Source organism: Neopsephotus bourkii, unplaced genomic scaffold (genome assembly GCF_033783945.1).
Source record: "Neopsephotus bourkii isolate Nb327-2 ecotype Australia unplaced genomic scaffold, CSIRO-AGI_Nbou_v1 NB_1433, whole genome shotgun sequence".
NCBI classification, from domain to species: Eukaryota; Metazoa; Chordata; class Aves; order Psittaciformes; family Psittacidae; genus Neopsephotus; species Neopsephotus bourkii.
This window is the reverse complement of record NW_026901910.1, coordinates 5,206,822-5,221,852: the sequence shown is the minus strand read 5'-3', so window position 1 is coordinate 5,221,852 and position 15,031 is coordinate 5,206,822. Positions and strand designations below refer to the sequence as shown.

The 15,031-nt window shown below is 55.7% G+C and overlaps 1 protein-coding gene across 1 annotated transcript; it reads left to right on the top strand.

The window, feature by feature from the left end:
* Positions 1–698: 698 nt before the first annotated feature.
* ADAMTS8 (ADAM metallopeptidase with thrombospondin type 1 motif 8) lies at positions 699–14,254 on the top strand. The gene is made up of 9 exons (XM_061368575.1): positions 699–1,304; positions 7,106–7,345; positions 7,538–7,670; positions 8,065–8,232; positions 8,998–9,296; positions 9,835–10,018; positions 10,478–10,650; positions 10,724–10,899; positions 12,808–14,254. The coding sequence occupies exons 1-9, from the start codon at positions 699–701 to the stop codon at positions 13,538–13,540; spliced, it is 2,712 nt and encodes a 903-aa protein (XP_061224559.1). The 3' UTR covers positions 13,541–14,254.
* Positions 14,255–15,031: the final 777 nt, after the last annotated feature.

Here is a 15,031-nt window from a genome sequence, read left to right as displayed (position 1 = left end):
CAGCCCTCTGTGCCCTTGGCTAAGCAAAAAGGACATGGGAACCAGGAAGGGGGGAACCTCCGGAGGCACCTTCTGCCTTCCAGGCTGGAATGAGATGCTTTCCAGCTGGCAAAGGCCTGGTGCTTGCCAGCAGTGGAGGGATGCGGGGGGGGGAATGGGGAGAGGGAATCATGGTATGGTTTGGGGTTGGAAATTAACCTTAAAGCTCATCCGGTTCCATAGGTTGCTCCATGCCCAGCGATGGGGCAGCCCCATAGCGCAAATCCTGCCTCGGTAAGGAGGGTGATAGAAGCAACCCACCCCGCGGGGGCTGCATCAGAGCCTGGCCTGAAGGGGTTAACGCGGGGAGAGTAACGGGCTGGGGTTGACACTTGGGAGGGCAGGCGGGGCTCCCGGCGCCTGATTGGCCTCGCACCGCATCCAAAAGTGGGCTGGGTCGGGGCTTTTTTTTTTCTCTTTCCCTTTTTGCTTCTTTCTTTTGTTTTTTTTTTTTTTTTTCCTTTCTTTTCTCCTCCCCCCCCCCCCCTTGGGAGGGGAGGGAAAGGGGGGGGGGGCATCAGCGAGACAGCAAAAATAAACCTCTTATGTCAAAGCCGGAGGGGGGCCGACGGTATAAATACTCGGCGGAACCGGCTCCGGAGCTGCGGTCCGGGGATAACGGGGGGGGGGGTCCGGGCCGGGCTGGACCGGACCCTGCGATGGGGCGGCGGGCGCTGCTGGGGGGCCGGGCCCCGCTCCACCTTCTCCTGCTGTGCCACGCCTGGGCGCTGCCTCCGCCGCGGGAGGCGCAGCCGGTGCTGCCCGCCCGCCTGCCCGCCCCGCCGGGGCTGCTGGCCCTGAGGCTGGCGGCCTTCGGCAGAGCCGTCGTGCTCCGCCTGCGCCCGGACGCCGCTTTCCTGGCTCCCCGCTACCGCCTGCAGCGCTTGGGGAGCCGCAGGGCACCCGCACGCAGCGCGCCCCGCCGGGGATGCTTCTACGCGGGGACCGTCGATGGGAGCCCCGATGGAGCCGCCGTGCTCAGCCGCTGCGGTGGGGCCGGGCTCCGAGCCGCTTTCCTCCTCCATGGGGCCGCTTACGAGCTCCAGCCGCTCGGGCAGCGCTGGCCCGGGCCGCCCTGGAGGCGGCCGCATCGGCTCCGGCGCCGCGCTGCTCCCGGTGTTATTCCCGGTGTTGTTCCCGGTGTTGTTCCCGGTCCTCGGGAGCGGCTCCGCCGCGCCAAGCGCTTCGTTTCCCAGGCGCGCTACGTGGAGACGCTGCTGGTGGCTGATGCCTCCATGGTGCGGTTCTACGGGGAGGATGTGGAGGTAAGGGCTGGCCGTTTGTCCCGTCCCGTCCCGTCCCCCCGGTGCCCTACCGATGCTCCATCCCCTAACTGCCCCCTTAGCCCTTCATTCCCCCTCTCAGTTGCCCCTGTATCGCTTTCCGTGTGTCCCCATTTGTCCCTGCATCCCTCTGTGTGTCCACTCAGTTCTCCCTCTGTTCTCCCACCACGATGGGGACATTGGCTTTGTCCCCCCTCCCTTCCCTCTGTAGCTGTGTAGGGGCTCTGAATCCCGAGGGCAAAGGCTGCGGGGTTGATCTATGGGGTTTGGCCGGTGTTTAGGGACCCCTTCCCAGCCCCAGGATCCAACCCCAAGGGATTCTGTGTCATGGGGATGTCCCATCAGTTTGGGATCCCAAAGATGGGGGATCCAAATGTCCTAATGGGAAGATGTCCCAAAGAGGGGGTTAATGCCTTTCTTCCTATGAGGAAAGAGTAATGGGTTTAACTCCCTTCTGGACAGTAAATAAACCAGGACCTGAGTATCAAGTAGTCCTGCTCCAGAGCCACCTGTAGCAGCCCAGCAGATGCAGGAGCATCCCTTTCCCTCAGCCATCAGCACCAAAACCGGTCCCATTCCTTCATCATGCTTCAACTGTGGAGACACTGCCCGTGGCCAGGCTCCATGGAGACCCCAAGGAGTGGATGCACTGGGGTCTCTGCCCCCCCCATCCATCTCCAGGGCTGTGGACCACCCACTTCCATCGCATGGAGTTGTTCTCCCAGCTCCCCAGCACTGATTCCAGTGCTGCAGTGATGGATTGCTCAGGTCCAAATTCAGGTCCGATGGGGATAACTGCACTGAAGTCGCTCATCCTCAGCAGTGGTTGGCTGCTTATGGGGCTGTTTGAGGAGCCCTTGAAGCTGGGGAGCAGTTGGGTTTTGGCTTTGCCATCTCAGCCTCCTTTATCCTTCCCCTGGGGGCTTCATCTGGCTTCTCCGCTCCTAATTCCAGCCCTGCTCGGATGGGGCTGGACCTTGGGAACTGCTCAGCCTTGGAGCTCCAACAGCATCACTCCTGTTTCACCCCTTGCTTGGTTTCACTTGCCATGCTTGCAAAGGGTTAAGGAGCCCCTCGCAGCAGTCAGAAGCAGAGCTTGGCATGGAGTAATCCAGGTTTTTAAGCACCAGGCACCTAAACAGTGATAGGAATTGCTCTCCCTATAGCATGACACTGGTCTCTGATACCCCAGAAGGGCAGGAGGAAGAGCGTGTCGCATCTCCTCCAACCAGCATCTTCTGCAGCCCCATGTTCTAAAGCAGCGCCCCATGGTCTACCTCCTGGGGTAAACAAGGTGCTATGGTTGGGGTAGGTGCAGGACACCGTTATCCAGCAGTTTCCACTCCTCTTGGCTCCCATTCTGCCATCATTTCTCTGTCCCCAACAGCAGTATCTTTGTATTATCAATCAGGGCACCTCTTAAAGGCTTCCTTCCCATCAAAGGTCTGGTTTGGGATGGGGAGCAAGAGCCTGTTTAAGCAGTAAGGAGCAAACTTCAGCCAGCAGCAAACCCATACAAAGCCACCCGCTGTGTTTGTGTGTCTTTTGTTCCTGCCACACAAATGCAGGGAGAAGCTGGTTCCTTTTAACTCCGGAGACCAAAAGCTGTCTCCCTATTCCCCAAATACCCCCTTTTTGGGGGGCTAAAAGCACTGCTGGCTTGTTCTTGATGGTGGTTTGACCCTAGAGAGCTGACAAGGTTGAATCAAGAAGGAAATGTATTTATATAGAGACTTATCTTCCCATAAGCACACTTGAGGGACCAAATATCCAAAGCCACAAACATCCTTTGTATTCCCAGTTATTTCCTTGCTTTAAGCTGGAATGGCTCATGTAAAAGATGTGTTCAAGCACTGCGAGTCATAATCAATGCCATGCTGTTAGGAACAGGGTATTCATGCTTGCTTTCTGATCAATCTGAGCCTCATAGCTCCCCTAATTTAGGTAGCAAGAGCTTCTGTCTACCTCCATCGGTACCCACGTTAAACCAGGGGGGAAATGATGGAGACCCAGACATGAAACTGCCTTGATGCCTGCAGGAGATGGGTACTTGGGGTGGAATTAGCAGCAGGATGGTGCTGAGCAATAGGATCTGTGAGCAGCAGGTTGTGGAGAGCGGTGCAGGATGTGACCTGCAGTGATGGGGAAAAGCCTCTTTATATAGAGATGGGTGCAAGGCCCCAGGCTGGACACAAGGGATAACTTGTGGAGGATCCAAAGGTGCTTGAGGGGGAAGAGAAAGGGACTGTGAGCATCACCAGCAGAGCTAAGTGTGGGTTTGAGTGTGGGAAGCTGAGGCAGGACACGGAGCAGGGGATAACCCCTTTGGGATGCAGCAGAAAGGGCGTCCGGGCTGAGCACCTGCAGCACAGGCTGCACTTGCAGGGATGCTCTGCGAGGTTGCGGGGATGTTTGCTGAGACATCGGCATTCCCGGCCAGTTGGCAGCAGGATGGGATTCCTGTGGTGGGATTTCTCCAGTCTCTTGGGTGTGGATGCGATGAGTTTCCAAGCTTTCCTCTGCAAACACGATGGCTACGATCCTTCTTTTCCCCCTTGTACTTGTGAGCAAGGAGTCTGCAATTCCTTGCTCCAGCAGCTAGTAATGACTCAGGACCAGGGCAAAACCTGATGGGTCTGATTAAACTGGGATTCCTCACTGGAATTCTGTGTTTTCCAGGCAGATTTAAGAGGTTTTAAGTGTGGTGTTGCTGCCCCTTCCCTCTAAGACCAGATGGGTGCTGGGGTCCTGCTGCCAGCTCTCCCAAACCCAGTGGCCATCCAAGTGACTTTGGAAGTAAAGCCCTCATCCCTCCCTTTTCCCTTGGCTGCTGCCCATGGTGTTTGTAAGGGAATTCTTGGCTTGGGCTCCAAAGCACAGGAGGAGGCTGGCAGGGCGGCTGCTGCCGCTGTGGGTATCCAAGACAGGCTGGGATGTGTTTTGACCACTTGTTTGCTAAGAGCCCTCACATCTGACCCTGTGTTTTCCTGCTTCCATCCATCCCCGCTCCCGAAATCTCAGCGTTCCTCTTCTGGTGGGGTTGGTTTGCTTCCTCTGTGGAAATTCAGGATTCCAGGAGGAAAAGGGGGGAAATCCCAGCGCCATAGAGACAACAACCCCATGAACAGATAAAGCTGCAGCATCAGGTTGAGCATGCATCTCTATGAGTGTATTGGAGGGAGGCGAGATGCTCCGGGGTGTTGCATGGGTGCTCCGTGCTGCCCTGCCCTGGATATTAGACCATTATACCACATATATATATACACACACACATATATATACCACACTAATAGATGGTGTCTCTGTCAGAGCAGTTTCTCCCTCCCATAACCATTAGGCTTTAAGCCCCCCCAACAAAACAGTTGCAGACTTCATCCCCAAGTGCTTCCCATGAAGGGGAACGTAAGCAGAGATTCTCCAAGCGCTTGTACCAGAAAGCAAAATCCTTCACCATCACCAGGCTAAAAACAACCCCTTCAGCTCCCCAGGCTCTGATTTATGCCCATGTGTTCCACTGACCCTCTGCATGTGCTCTTTGCTGTTGGCAGCCTCATGGCAGGGTGATGCTGGTGGCTCCTAGGAGCAGCAATGCTGTAGCAGGGGGGATATCGGAGCTCTGTAATGCAGTTGCCACACAGAAGGCATCCCCTCTCTTTCTTTTAGTGGGGGGGAATGGGTGGAATTTGCTCTTATTGAGACCACAGGGAGCCAAGGATTGCAGCTGGGGAGAAAGGAGGTTCTGGGGACCTGGGGGATGCTTGTGCCTGGCTATGGGAGCAGCATGTGGAGCAGAGGAGGGATGCTCCTCTGGTCCTTTGTCCTTTCTTGGTGCCTTGTCCCCCCAGAGCAGGTAAGGGGCTGCTTTTCCAGCTGTATTTACCAGCTGGAGAGAAATCCTGCCAAGATCTCCTTTGGATGCTGGTTGGGAATGGCATGGAAGCACCTTGAGCAGAAACCAGTCCATTGGGCTCCCTATCCCTAACGCCTTGGCTGCCCCACAGCTGATACCCACATTCCCGATGCTGGAAGGACACCCTGGAGAAGGCAGCATTCCTGCCTGGATGGCTCACCAAGCCAAAAGAGGATGGGACAAGCGGCATTCAACTCAGTTGTTGGCCAAAAGCCTCCCCTGAGCCCTGGGGATGCTGTACTTTGCTTTTGGCTCCAGCTCCAAGCCCTTGGCTAAGCCAATGCAATGCAGGTGGATTGCTGCTCTTCCCAGAGGCATCAGGGTCCATTCAAACCCCAAGCAGGTCCTGCACGGCCCGGGACTGGGTATGAATAGAGAGCAGATGGTGGAACAAGTGAACCTGACCTTTAAAATCCACACTAAAGAGCTGTTTGTTCAGTTTGTTTTCCAGATGAAGGCAAGGCAAAAGGATGTTTTCCGAGTCCCTCCATTCCTACTGCTGAAAGATCCTGCTGGATCTAACCCTGAGGATATCCCAGGGAACTTGGGGTAGGGACTGAGAGCTCCCAGGTCAAAACATGGGTTAGGAAAGGATGCAGCAGGATTTACTCCCTTGGGAATGAGGGATGATCCCATGAGGGTGTCCTGTGCGATGCTGATGAAGCACAGATCAGTTTGGTTTTGGAAGGGGGTTGGAATAAGATGATGTTAAGATCCTTTCCAACCTAAACCATTCCGAGATGCACAGAGCATCCCTCCAGGATGCGATCTGAAGAAGGCACTGTGATGTTTTTAGGGAGATTCCCAATGGATTCTCCCCATGGGGTAAACTATTCCCTCAGAGCATCCACTCCTGGGCATCTCACCTGGCTTTTGTTGCCTCAGTGGTGACTTCTCCATGACATTTGGGCTGGGATGTGAGTCACGTCGTGGACACGGGGCCAGTCTAAACAAACCCGTCTATCCAGTGCTCCCTGCCCTTGGGTAATGAGGAGGACTGGGATACATCCTGCTGAAGCAAAACATCTGTCTGCATGGAGCTGCCAGCGACGGGATCAAGCGTGGCAGAAGGGTCTAAAAGAGCCAAGAGGTGCTGCAAAGATGTTGTTGCTTATGGGGGGGTTCTCCCTAAAACCCTCCCTTGCGTGCTAAGGAAAGGGCATTTAGTGCCCAGCAGCATCACGATGGATGCTGCACAGAGCAGGGAACGTGTATTCGGGGGGCAACCCAATAGCAGAGGGCTTCCAGTTTAAGCAGTGGGGTCTGGGGAGGAGAGGAGCCACTTTCTCTTTCCCAATAGCGCATTGTGTAATAGCTGCATTTCTTTCTCCTGACTCCAAGGCTGGGAATGGGTGCCAAGCAGAGGAGGAATGTCGATGCTCTGATAAGATGTTTACATCAGCCTAAACATCACTGGCGCGTTTGACATATTAAGTAATCCCTGGTCATCCCAGCAGCCTGAGCAGGGGATGCTGCTGGGACAAGGCTTGAACATGGCAAAGGGTTTCAGCCCCGTTTGTCAGCGGGGAGGTTGGGTTCGGGGTGTTTTATGGTGGTGTGAGGCAAGGTTAATGCTTTGGGAATATGCAAGAGCACGAATGTGAGGTGTTCCTGAGGGTGCAAAGGGTTCATTGGAGGTGAAACAGTGGCTGAGGAACGGGATGCAGGGGTGAGCTCGTCCTGCTTGTCCTTCCCATTGGCGTCATGGGTAAAGCATCACGTAGCATTCCAGGCAGCACCTCATCCATCAACCCAGGTGGCTCCCTGGATGTGGTTGGGTGATGGATGAGGTTGTTTCCTCCTAACCAAAACCACACCCCCCCACCAGCAGAGTTTTCACCCTATCTTTACCCACCCCATCCTTTCCCCACAGAACCACGTCCTGACGCTGATGTCCATGGCGGCCCGCATCTACAAGCACCCCAGCCTGAAGAACTCCATCAACCTGGTGGTGGTGAAGGTGCTGGTGGTGGATGAGGAGGCGGCAGGGCCCGAGGTGTCCGACAACGGTGGGCTCACCCTGCGTAACTTCTGTAGCTGGCAGCAGAGGTTCAACCCCCCCAGCGACCGGCACCCGGAGCACTACGACACTGCCATCCTGCTGACCAGACAGGTCATCCCTTGGGATGCTTCGGTTGGGGTGGGAAGAGGAGGAACAGGAGGGATCCCCACTCCAAGCTCACAGCAATCGGGGTGGAGGGGGTTGCATTTGGGTGCAGACCACATTTAACTGGAGATGATGGGGTTGCTGGAGATGGGGGACACCTTCCTCCTGCCTTATCCCTTCGGTGCTGCTCCCAAACAGGACTTCTGTGGACACCAAAGCTGTGACACGCTGGGAGTGGCGGATATCGGCACCATGTGCGACCGCAACAAGAGCTGCTCCGTCATTGAGGACGAGGGGCTGCAGGCAGCTTACACCCTGGCCCATGAACTGGGTAATGCAAGGGGGGGGGTCTGCTGGGAGGGGATGTAGCACAGCCCAGCACCAGCATCACCCCGCTGGGTACCACCAGCCAAGCACTAGGGAGCCTCTGGCACTGGCGGATGCTGTTTTCCACCAGCAAAAGCATTTAGAAGGGCCCAAATTGGTGCAATTGGGTGCTCTGGGGCTCCCAGCACAAGAAGGACATGGAGCTGTTGGAATGAGTCCATAGGAGGCCATGGAGATGCTGTGAGGGCTGGAGCAGCTCTGCTCTGGAGCCACAGGAAACCCGGAGCTATTGCAGCTATAGGAGCTGTTGGTTATCTCATAGATGCTCTCGGATGCCCATTCACCTCCTGCAGCAGAGCAGGGCTGGTTTGGTCTCACTGCTGCTCTCTGCCCTTTAGGCCACGTTCTCAGCATGCCCCACGATGACTCCAAGACCTGCGAGCGGCTCTTTGGGCCCCTGGGCAAGCACCATATGATGGCCCCTCTTTTCATCCACTTGAACAAGACCCAGCCCTGGTCTCCTTGCAGCGCCATGTACCTCACCGAGTTCCTGGATGGAGGGCACGGTAAGGCTGGCTTTAGTAGTTTCATCACTCAAAGCAGCCTCTTGCTTAACTGCTGAGGCTCTTTCCATTGCCTGGAGGGGTGTGCGGGGTGAAGGGGAGGCAAACCAGACACAGACAGAGGTTTGATTGATCAATGAGAAACTGAACATGGCCCAGATGCAGTCAAAGGAGGTGATGCTGCCCCTCTGCTCTGCTCTCATGAGACCCCACTTGCAGCACTGTGTCCAGTTCTGGTGTCCTCAGCATCAGAAGGATATGGAGCTGTTGGAGCAAGGCCAGAGGAGGCCATGAGGATGCTCAGGGGCTGGAGCAGCTCCTGTATGGAGCCAGGGTGAGAACATTGGGGCTGTTCAGCCTGGAGAAGAGAAGCTGCATGGAGACCTCAGATCAGCTTCCAGTATCTGAAAGGGGCCTATAGGGATGCTGGGGAGGGACTCTTCATCAGGGACTGTAGTGATAGGACAAGGGGTGATGGGTTCAAACTGAAACAGGGGAAATTTAGGTTGGAGATAAGGCAGAAGCTCTTCCCTGTGAGGGTGCTGAGGCGCTGGCACAGGGTGCCCAGAGAAGCTGTGGCTGCCCCATCCCTGCCAGTGTTCATGGACACAGGGGCTTGGAGCAAGCTGCTCCAGTGGAAAGGGTCCCTGCCTGTGGCCATGGAACTGGATGAGCTTCAAGGTCCTTTCCAACCCAAACCATTGCTCGGTGCAACCCATGACATCAAGCTCTGATGCATCCCCAGCCTGATCCTTGTGTCTCCCCCAGGTGACTGCTTGCTGGATGCCCCAGCAGAGCCCCTGTCCCTGCCTGTGGAGCTGCCCGGCCGAGGAGCCCTGTACAGCCTGGACCAGCAGTGCCAGCAGATCTTCGGCAAGGCCTTCCAGCACTGCCCCAACACCACGGACGATGACATCTGCGCCCAGCTCTGGTGCAGGACCAGCACTGGGGAGCCTCTCTGCCACACCAAGAACGGCAGCTTGCCCTGGGCCGATGGCACTCCATGCAAAGCCACTGGGATGTGCTGGGATGGACGCTGCGTGCCGCAGGATGCCCTGAAACATCAGGTAATGGGGATGGGATTTGGGACCTCAAACCTGCCGTCTCCTGGACTGGCTTTGGATTTGCTTGCTTTGTTTTCTGGATATGTCTCCTTCAACAGCACCCACCATTAATCCTTTTTACTGGCAAATCTGTATTACTGGCAAGCCTACTAAACGCTGCCATGCCTTTTGCCAAGGCTGGTGTGAACCAAGAGCAAGCAGATGCAGATCTGCAATGAAATCATCACTTTTTGCCCTGCCAGGGGAATTAGCAGTGATTTCTGAGTCAGTCAGCAAAGCACTTCAACCCAAGCTTAACTCAGAGCACATGAACAGACTGGTGGGAGTCAGTAATAGCTTCATAGGATCAACCAGGTTGGAAAAGACCTTTAAGATCATCAGACCATTACCCCCTAACCCATGTCACTGAGAGCCTGAAATTCATGTGAATTGCTTTGCTGCATCAGGGTTTGCCTGGTGACACAGGGAGGGATTTCAGCGGTGCTCCATGGGGATGGACGGGCACAGGGATGGACCCAGCAGCTTCTCCCATCTCTTGCAGCCGGTGGTGGACGGCGGCTGGGGCCCGTGGAGCCCCTGGGGCTCCTGCTCCCGGAGCTGTGGTGGTGGGGTGCAGTTCTCCTACCGCCACTGCGACAGCCCCAAGCCCCAGCACGGCGGCAGGTACTGCGAGGGCCAGCGCGCCAAGTACCAGTCCTGCCACACCGACGAGTGCCCAGCGGATGGTAAGGACACCGATTCCCAACGCATCCCACCCCTGTTCCTCCAGAACCCATCACTGCTCCCTTCTCCCTTAAGCATTCATATACCTGGGGTGGGAATTCCCTTGTGCTGGGGGTGTGATCCATTCCAGAGGGGTGCAAGGTGCATGGCATCACTCTGATGCTGGTGCATGGCATCGCTCTGATGCTGGTGAACAGCATCACTCTGATGCTGGTGCACGGCATCGCTCTGATGCTGGTGAACAGCATCACTCTGATGCTGGTGCACGGCATCGCTCTGATGCTGGTGAACAGCATCACTCTGATGCTGGTGCATGGCATCGCTCTGATGCTGGTGAACAGCATCACTCTGATGCTGGTGCGCGGCATCGCTCTGATGCTGGTGCGCTCCCGTATCCCTGCGATGAGGGCAGCAGCTCCTGCAGGTTTCCCACAAGGACTTGTTTTGGTCTTCCCTTGCAGGGAAAAGCTTTCGGGAGCAGCAGTGTGAGAAGTACAACAGCTACAACCTGACGGATCTGGAAGGGAACCTCCTGGAGTGGGTACCCAAGTACGCCGGGGTCTCACCCCGAGACCGATGCAAGCTCTTCTGCCGAGCCAGAGGGAGGAGTGAATTCAAAGTCTTTGAGGCCAAGGTAAGATGATAACCGCCTGCTTTCAACCCATTTCAGACCAAACACCCTCACTGCTCCCCTGCATCTTGCCTAGGTGATCGACGGGACGCTGTGTGGACCAGAGACCCTCTCCATCTGCGTCCATGGGCAGTGCATCAAGGCCGGTTGCGACCACGTCGTTGGGTCCTCCAAGAAGCTGGATAAATGCGGGGTGTGCGGTGGCAATGGCTCAACGTGCAGGAAAATATCCGGCTCCCTCAACCGATCCAAGTCAGTTCACTACCAAAAGTGCTCGGATAGGGACAGCAAAGCTCTTCCTAGGTCATGTAAAGCCAGTTTGCACCTCGCTGCAGAGCTTGTTCGCAGCAGTTGGGCTCCAGCAGTGCTTGGCTTCCCTTCCATGCTGTTAACTGGGGTTAACAATCAAACACCCTCAGCCAGGTCGCCCTTACAACAGCCTGCTCTCCTCCCTTCAGGGCTAACACTAAGTGTATTTCGGAGCAGCATTATGCAAGCCAAGCAGAGCTTATTTCCTACAATAACAGCTGGTGATGGGCTATGACCATGATGGGCAATGACGCTGGTGATGGGCTTGGTGTGCCACTGCAGATCAATCAGCTGCCCTGTGGAGTTTACGTGTATCTCGCCCCAATGCAGTGATTTAGACACATATTCAAGGGCTGATGTGGGATATAAACAGTTCAATAGCTTCTCCCTAGGCTCTGGGGTGAATTTCAGGCACGGAGGCAGCCGCTTTCCGTGCCCAAGATCCCCGTTGCTTTGCCAAAGAGCTGAATTGAAGGCTTTTGTTGAAAAGATGGTAACAAAAGCCCGACACGTCCAATTCCATGTGGTGAGGTGACTCATGCAGTCAAACTACATTTCCTGGATGGTTTCCTTCCAGGGAACCAGCTGAAACGGGGCTTCCACTCGCCTAGGAATTGTTTGTGGTTGACTAAAGCGAGATTAGCACGGTAGCTCCAGCCAAGAAGAGATCCCATTAAGATCAGGGTCAGGGTGACTGAGAGCAGAGTTTGACCCGAAGGCTTTATTCTGGAGTACTCCAAACCCAATTACTGACCGCAGCATCAACCACAGGGATGCATGGAAAACCATCCCAACAGCCCCACGGGCTCAGTCACACCAGGGTGGTGCTTTATTGTAGCAGCAAGTGATGACCATAGCATGGGATGCCAAGGGCTTGAGTGCCAAAGCCTTCCTGATGCTGTGCTGTATCTGTTGTATCTATACAGCTACATCACTGTCTGATGCTGTCCTTCAGCAGCACCAGTGATGGAATCACTGGAGAGCCAGGCTTTTAGTTCCAAACACTTCACTCGTTTCAGAAGAAAGGGAATAAGGCTTTTAGGCTGAGAAAGTTGGGGCTGTTCAGCCTGGAGAAGAGAAGGCTGCGTGGAGACCTCATAGCAGCCTTCCAGTGTCTGAAGGGGGCCTATAGGGATGCTGGGGAGGGACTCTTCATTAGGGACTGTAGTGATAGGACAAGGGGTAATGGGTTAAAACTTAAAAAGGGAAGTTTAGATTGGATATAAGGAGGAAATTCTTTCCTGTGAGGGTGGTGAGGCACTGGAATGGGTTGCCCAGGGAGGTTGTGAATGCTCCATCCCTGGCAGTGTTCAAGGCCAGGTTGGACGAGGCCTTGGGTGATACGGTTTAGTGTGAGGTGTCCCTGCCCATGGCAGGGGGGTTGGAACTGGATGATCTTAAGGTCCTTTCCAACCCTAACTATTCTATTCTATTCTATTCTATTGGTGGCAACTGGTAACCGTGTGGCTGTTGTTTGATCGCATCGCTCACTCTTGATGGCTTAGAACTGACAGAGGGGAGATTTAGGTTGGAGATAAGGCAGAAGCTCTTCCCTGTGAGGGTGCTGAGGCACTGGAACACCCAGAGAAGCTGTGGCTGCCCCATCCCTGGCAGTGCTCAAGGCCAGGTTGGACACAGGGGCTTGGAGCAAGCTGCTCTAGTGGAGGGCGTCCCTGCCCGTGGAACTGGATGAGCTTTAAGGTCCCTTCCAACCCAACCCATTCCATGACTCTGTGATTTCCAGCTCCTGAGAGCTCAGGGTTACAGAGGGGGTTACCAAGAGCTGTCCCCTGCATGGGTCTCCTCTTAGTAAGCCCAGGGAACATAACCATGTCCCTTTGCCCCGTGCAGATACGGCTACAACGACATCGTCACCATCCCCGCGGGGGCAACCAACATCGACATCAAACAGCGCAGCCACCGAGGGGTCCGTCACGATGGGAACTACCTGGCCCTGAGGACCCTCGAGGGCAAGTACCTGCTGAACGGGGACTTTGCCATCTCAGCCATGGAGCAGGACATCCTCGTTAAGGGAACCATCCTGAAATACAGCGGCTCCATGACGACCCTGGAGAGGCTGCAGAGCTTCCGCCAGCTCCCGGAGCCGCTCACGGTCCAGCTGCTGACCATCGCCAGCGAGGTCTTCCCACCCAAAGTCAAATACACCTTCTTCATCCCCAAGGACGTCCCTTTCAGCAAGCAGAAAGGCAAAGAGAAGAAGTCGGCCAACATCATCCGCCCCATGCTGACCTCCCAATGGGTCCTGGGCGACTGGTCCGAGTGCTCCAAGACGTGCGGCTCCGGCTGGCAGAGGCGGACGGTGGATTGCCGGGATATGGAGGGCCAAACCTCCTCTACCTGCGACAGAGCCCTCAAGCCTGAGGACATCAAGCCCTGTGGTGACATCCCCTGCCCGCTTTGGCGCCTGGGTCCCTGGTCCCCTTGCTCCCAGACCTGTGGGGAGGGCATCCGGATGCGCAACGCCTCCTGCATCGACTACACCGGCACGATCACTGCCCCGGAGAGATGCAGCTCACCAGGGCCACCACCGGCCACTGCCCCCTGTGTGCTGCAGCAGTGCTGAGCACCACACCAGCACCACCGGGGCAGGACAGCGAGGGTGCTGTGAGCTTTGGTTAACCACTTCCCAGAGGTTCATCCCCATCCCATCCACGTCTACCTCAGAGGGGGGAATAGCGGCAGCAAAGTGGGGAGGGATCGCTTCTTTTCCTTTCTCTTTTTCCTTCCAGCTGGCTGCTTGCAGGGAAATTGTAATTTAAAGGGAAAAATAGGTGTATCCATAGGGTTTTTCCAAAGAGCTTTTGTTAAGCACGGCTGCAGACTCTGTTTGTAAGGATCTGTTGCTGGAAAAGAATGTGGAATCTGGCTTTGCCATCACCCCGTCCCAGCTGCAGGTCGAAGAGGTCCAGGGTGGGTGGCTTTGCTGATAAAGTTGGGATCCCTTTGCCAAAGGGTTGGATGGGGTTGCTGTCCCCTCCCTGCAGCAGTGTGGGTGTCCTGGAGCACGAGGAGCATTTTATCAGCTCTGGGTTTAGCTGGGAGATAACTTGGCTGGGAGCGGGAGGGAGCTGAGGGAAAGATCCTGGCGTGCATTAGACAGGAGAGGGGAGGTGGTGGGGATGGTTTCTGTTGGGTTTATAGCCTAAAGGCGACAAAGCTCTGTCTGTGGATACCCCCATCATTGTAGAATCAGAATGGGGTGGGTTGGAAGGGACCTTAAAGCTCATCCAGTTCCAACCCCCTGCCATAGGCAGGGACACCTTCCACTGGAGCAGCTTGCTCCAAGCCCCTGTGTCCAACCTGGCCTTGAGCACTGCCAGGGATGGGGCAGCCACAGCTTCTCTGGGCACCCTGTGCCAGTCCCAGTTCACAAGGAAGAGCTTCTTCCTTATCTCCAACCTGAACTTCCCCTGTTTCAGTTTTAACCCATCACCCCTTGTCCTATCATTACAGTCCTTGATGAAGAGCCCCTCTCCAGCATCCCTGTAGCCCCCTTCACATACTGGAAGGCTGCTCTGAGGTCTCCCCACAGCTTCCCTTCTCCAGGCTGAACAGCCCCAATGCCATCTGCAGAGCTGTGAGCCCATTCCTCGACTCCCCCAGCTATAAAACCAAGGCTTGATGACACTGCTCTGGCCCAGAGGGTTAATTCTGCACTGCTTTGACTGCAAAATGCCCATTGTGATGCCCCAGGCTCTCCCACCCGTGCTTTTCAACCCCCCCTGCATGCTCATTTCCTCAGCTGGCTTTGATTTGGGGGGGTATTTGCTGACCTGGCTTGCGGTAGGGATGAGCTCTGGATGAGGGGTTCGATATCCCAGGCTCCTCTCTCAATGCCCCTCACCTGTAACCCTGCCTTGGCTCCCATTGAACATCCAGTTGGATCAGCCTTTTTCTCACAGGGAGAAGGGCTGAAGGAGAGGGCTTGAAGTGTCTGAGCTTCCCCATGTGCAATTGCAGAGGGAATCCTTTCTCTTGTCTCCTTTGCCTGAGCTCAGCTCGTGGGAGACCCAGGCAGGTTCCGGATGGGACTGGGGGTGAGGCGCTTCCCAAA

Coding starts and splice junctions, on each gene's coding strand:
- ADAMTS8 (XM_061368575.1), top strand. CDS start 699: ATGGGGCGGCGGGCGCTGCTGGGGGGCCGGGCCCCGCTCCACCTTCTC. Junction 7,346..7,537: donor CCATCCTGCTGACCAGACAG/GTCATCCCTTGG, acceptor GCTCCCAAACAG/GACTTCTGTGGACACCAAAG. Junction 10,651..10,723: donor TCAAAGTCTTTGAGGCCAAG/GTAAGATGATAA, acceptor CATCTTGCCTAG/GTGATCGACGGGACGCTGTG.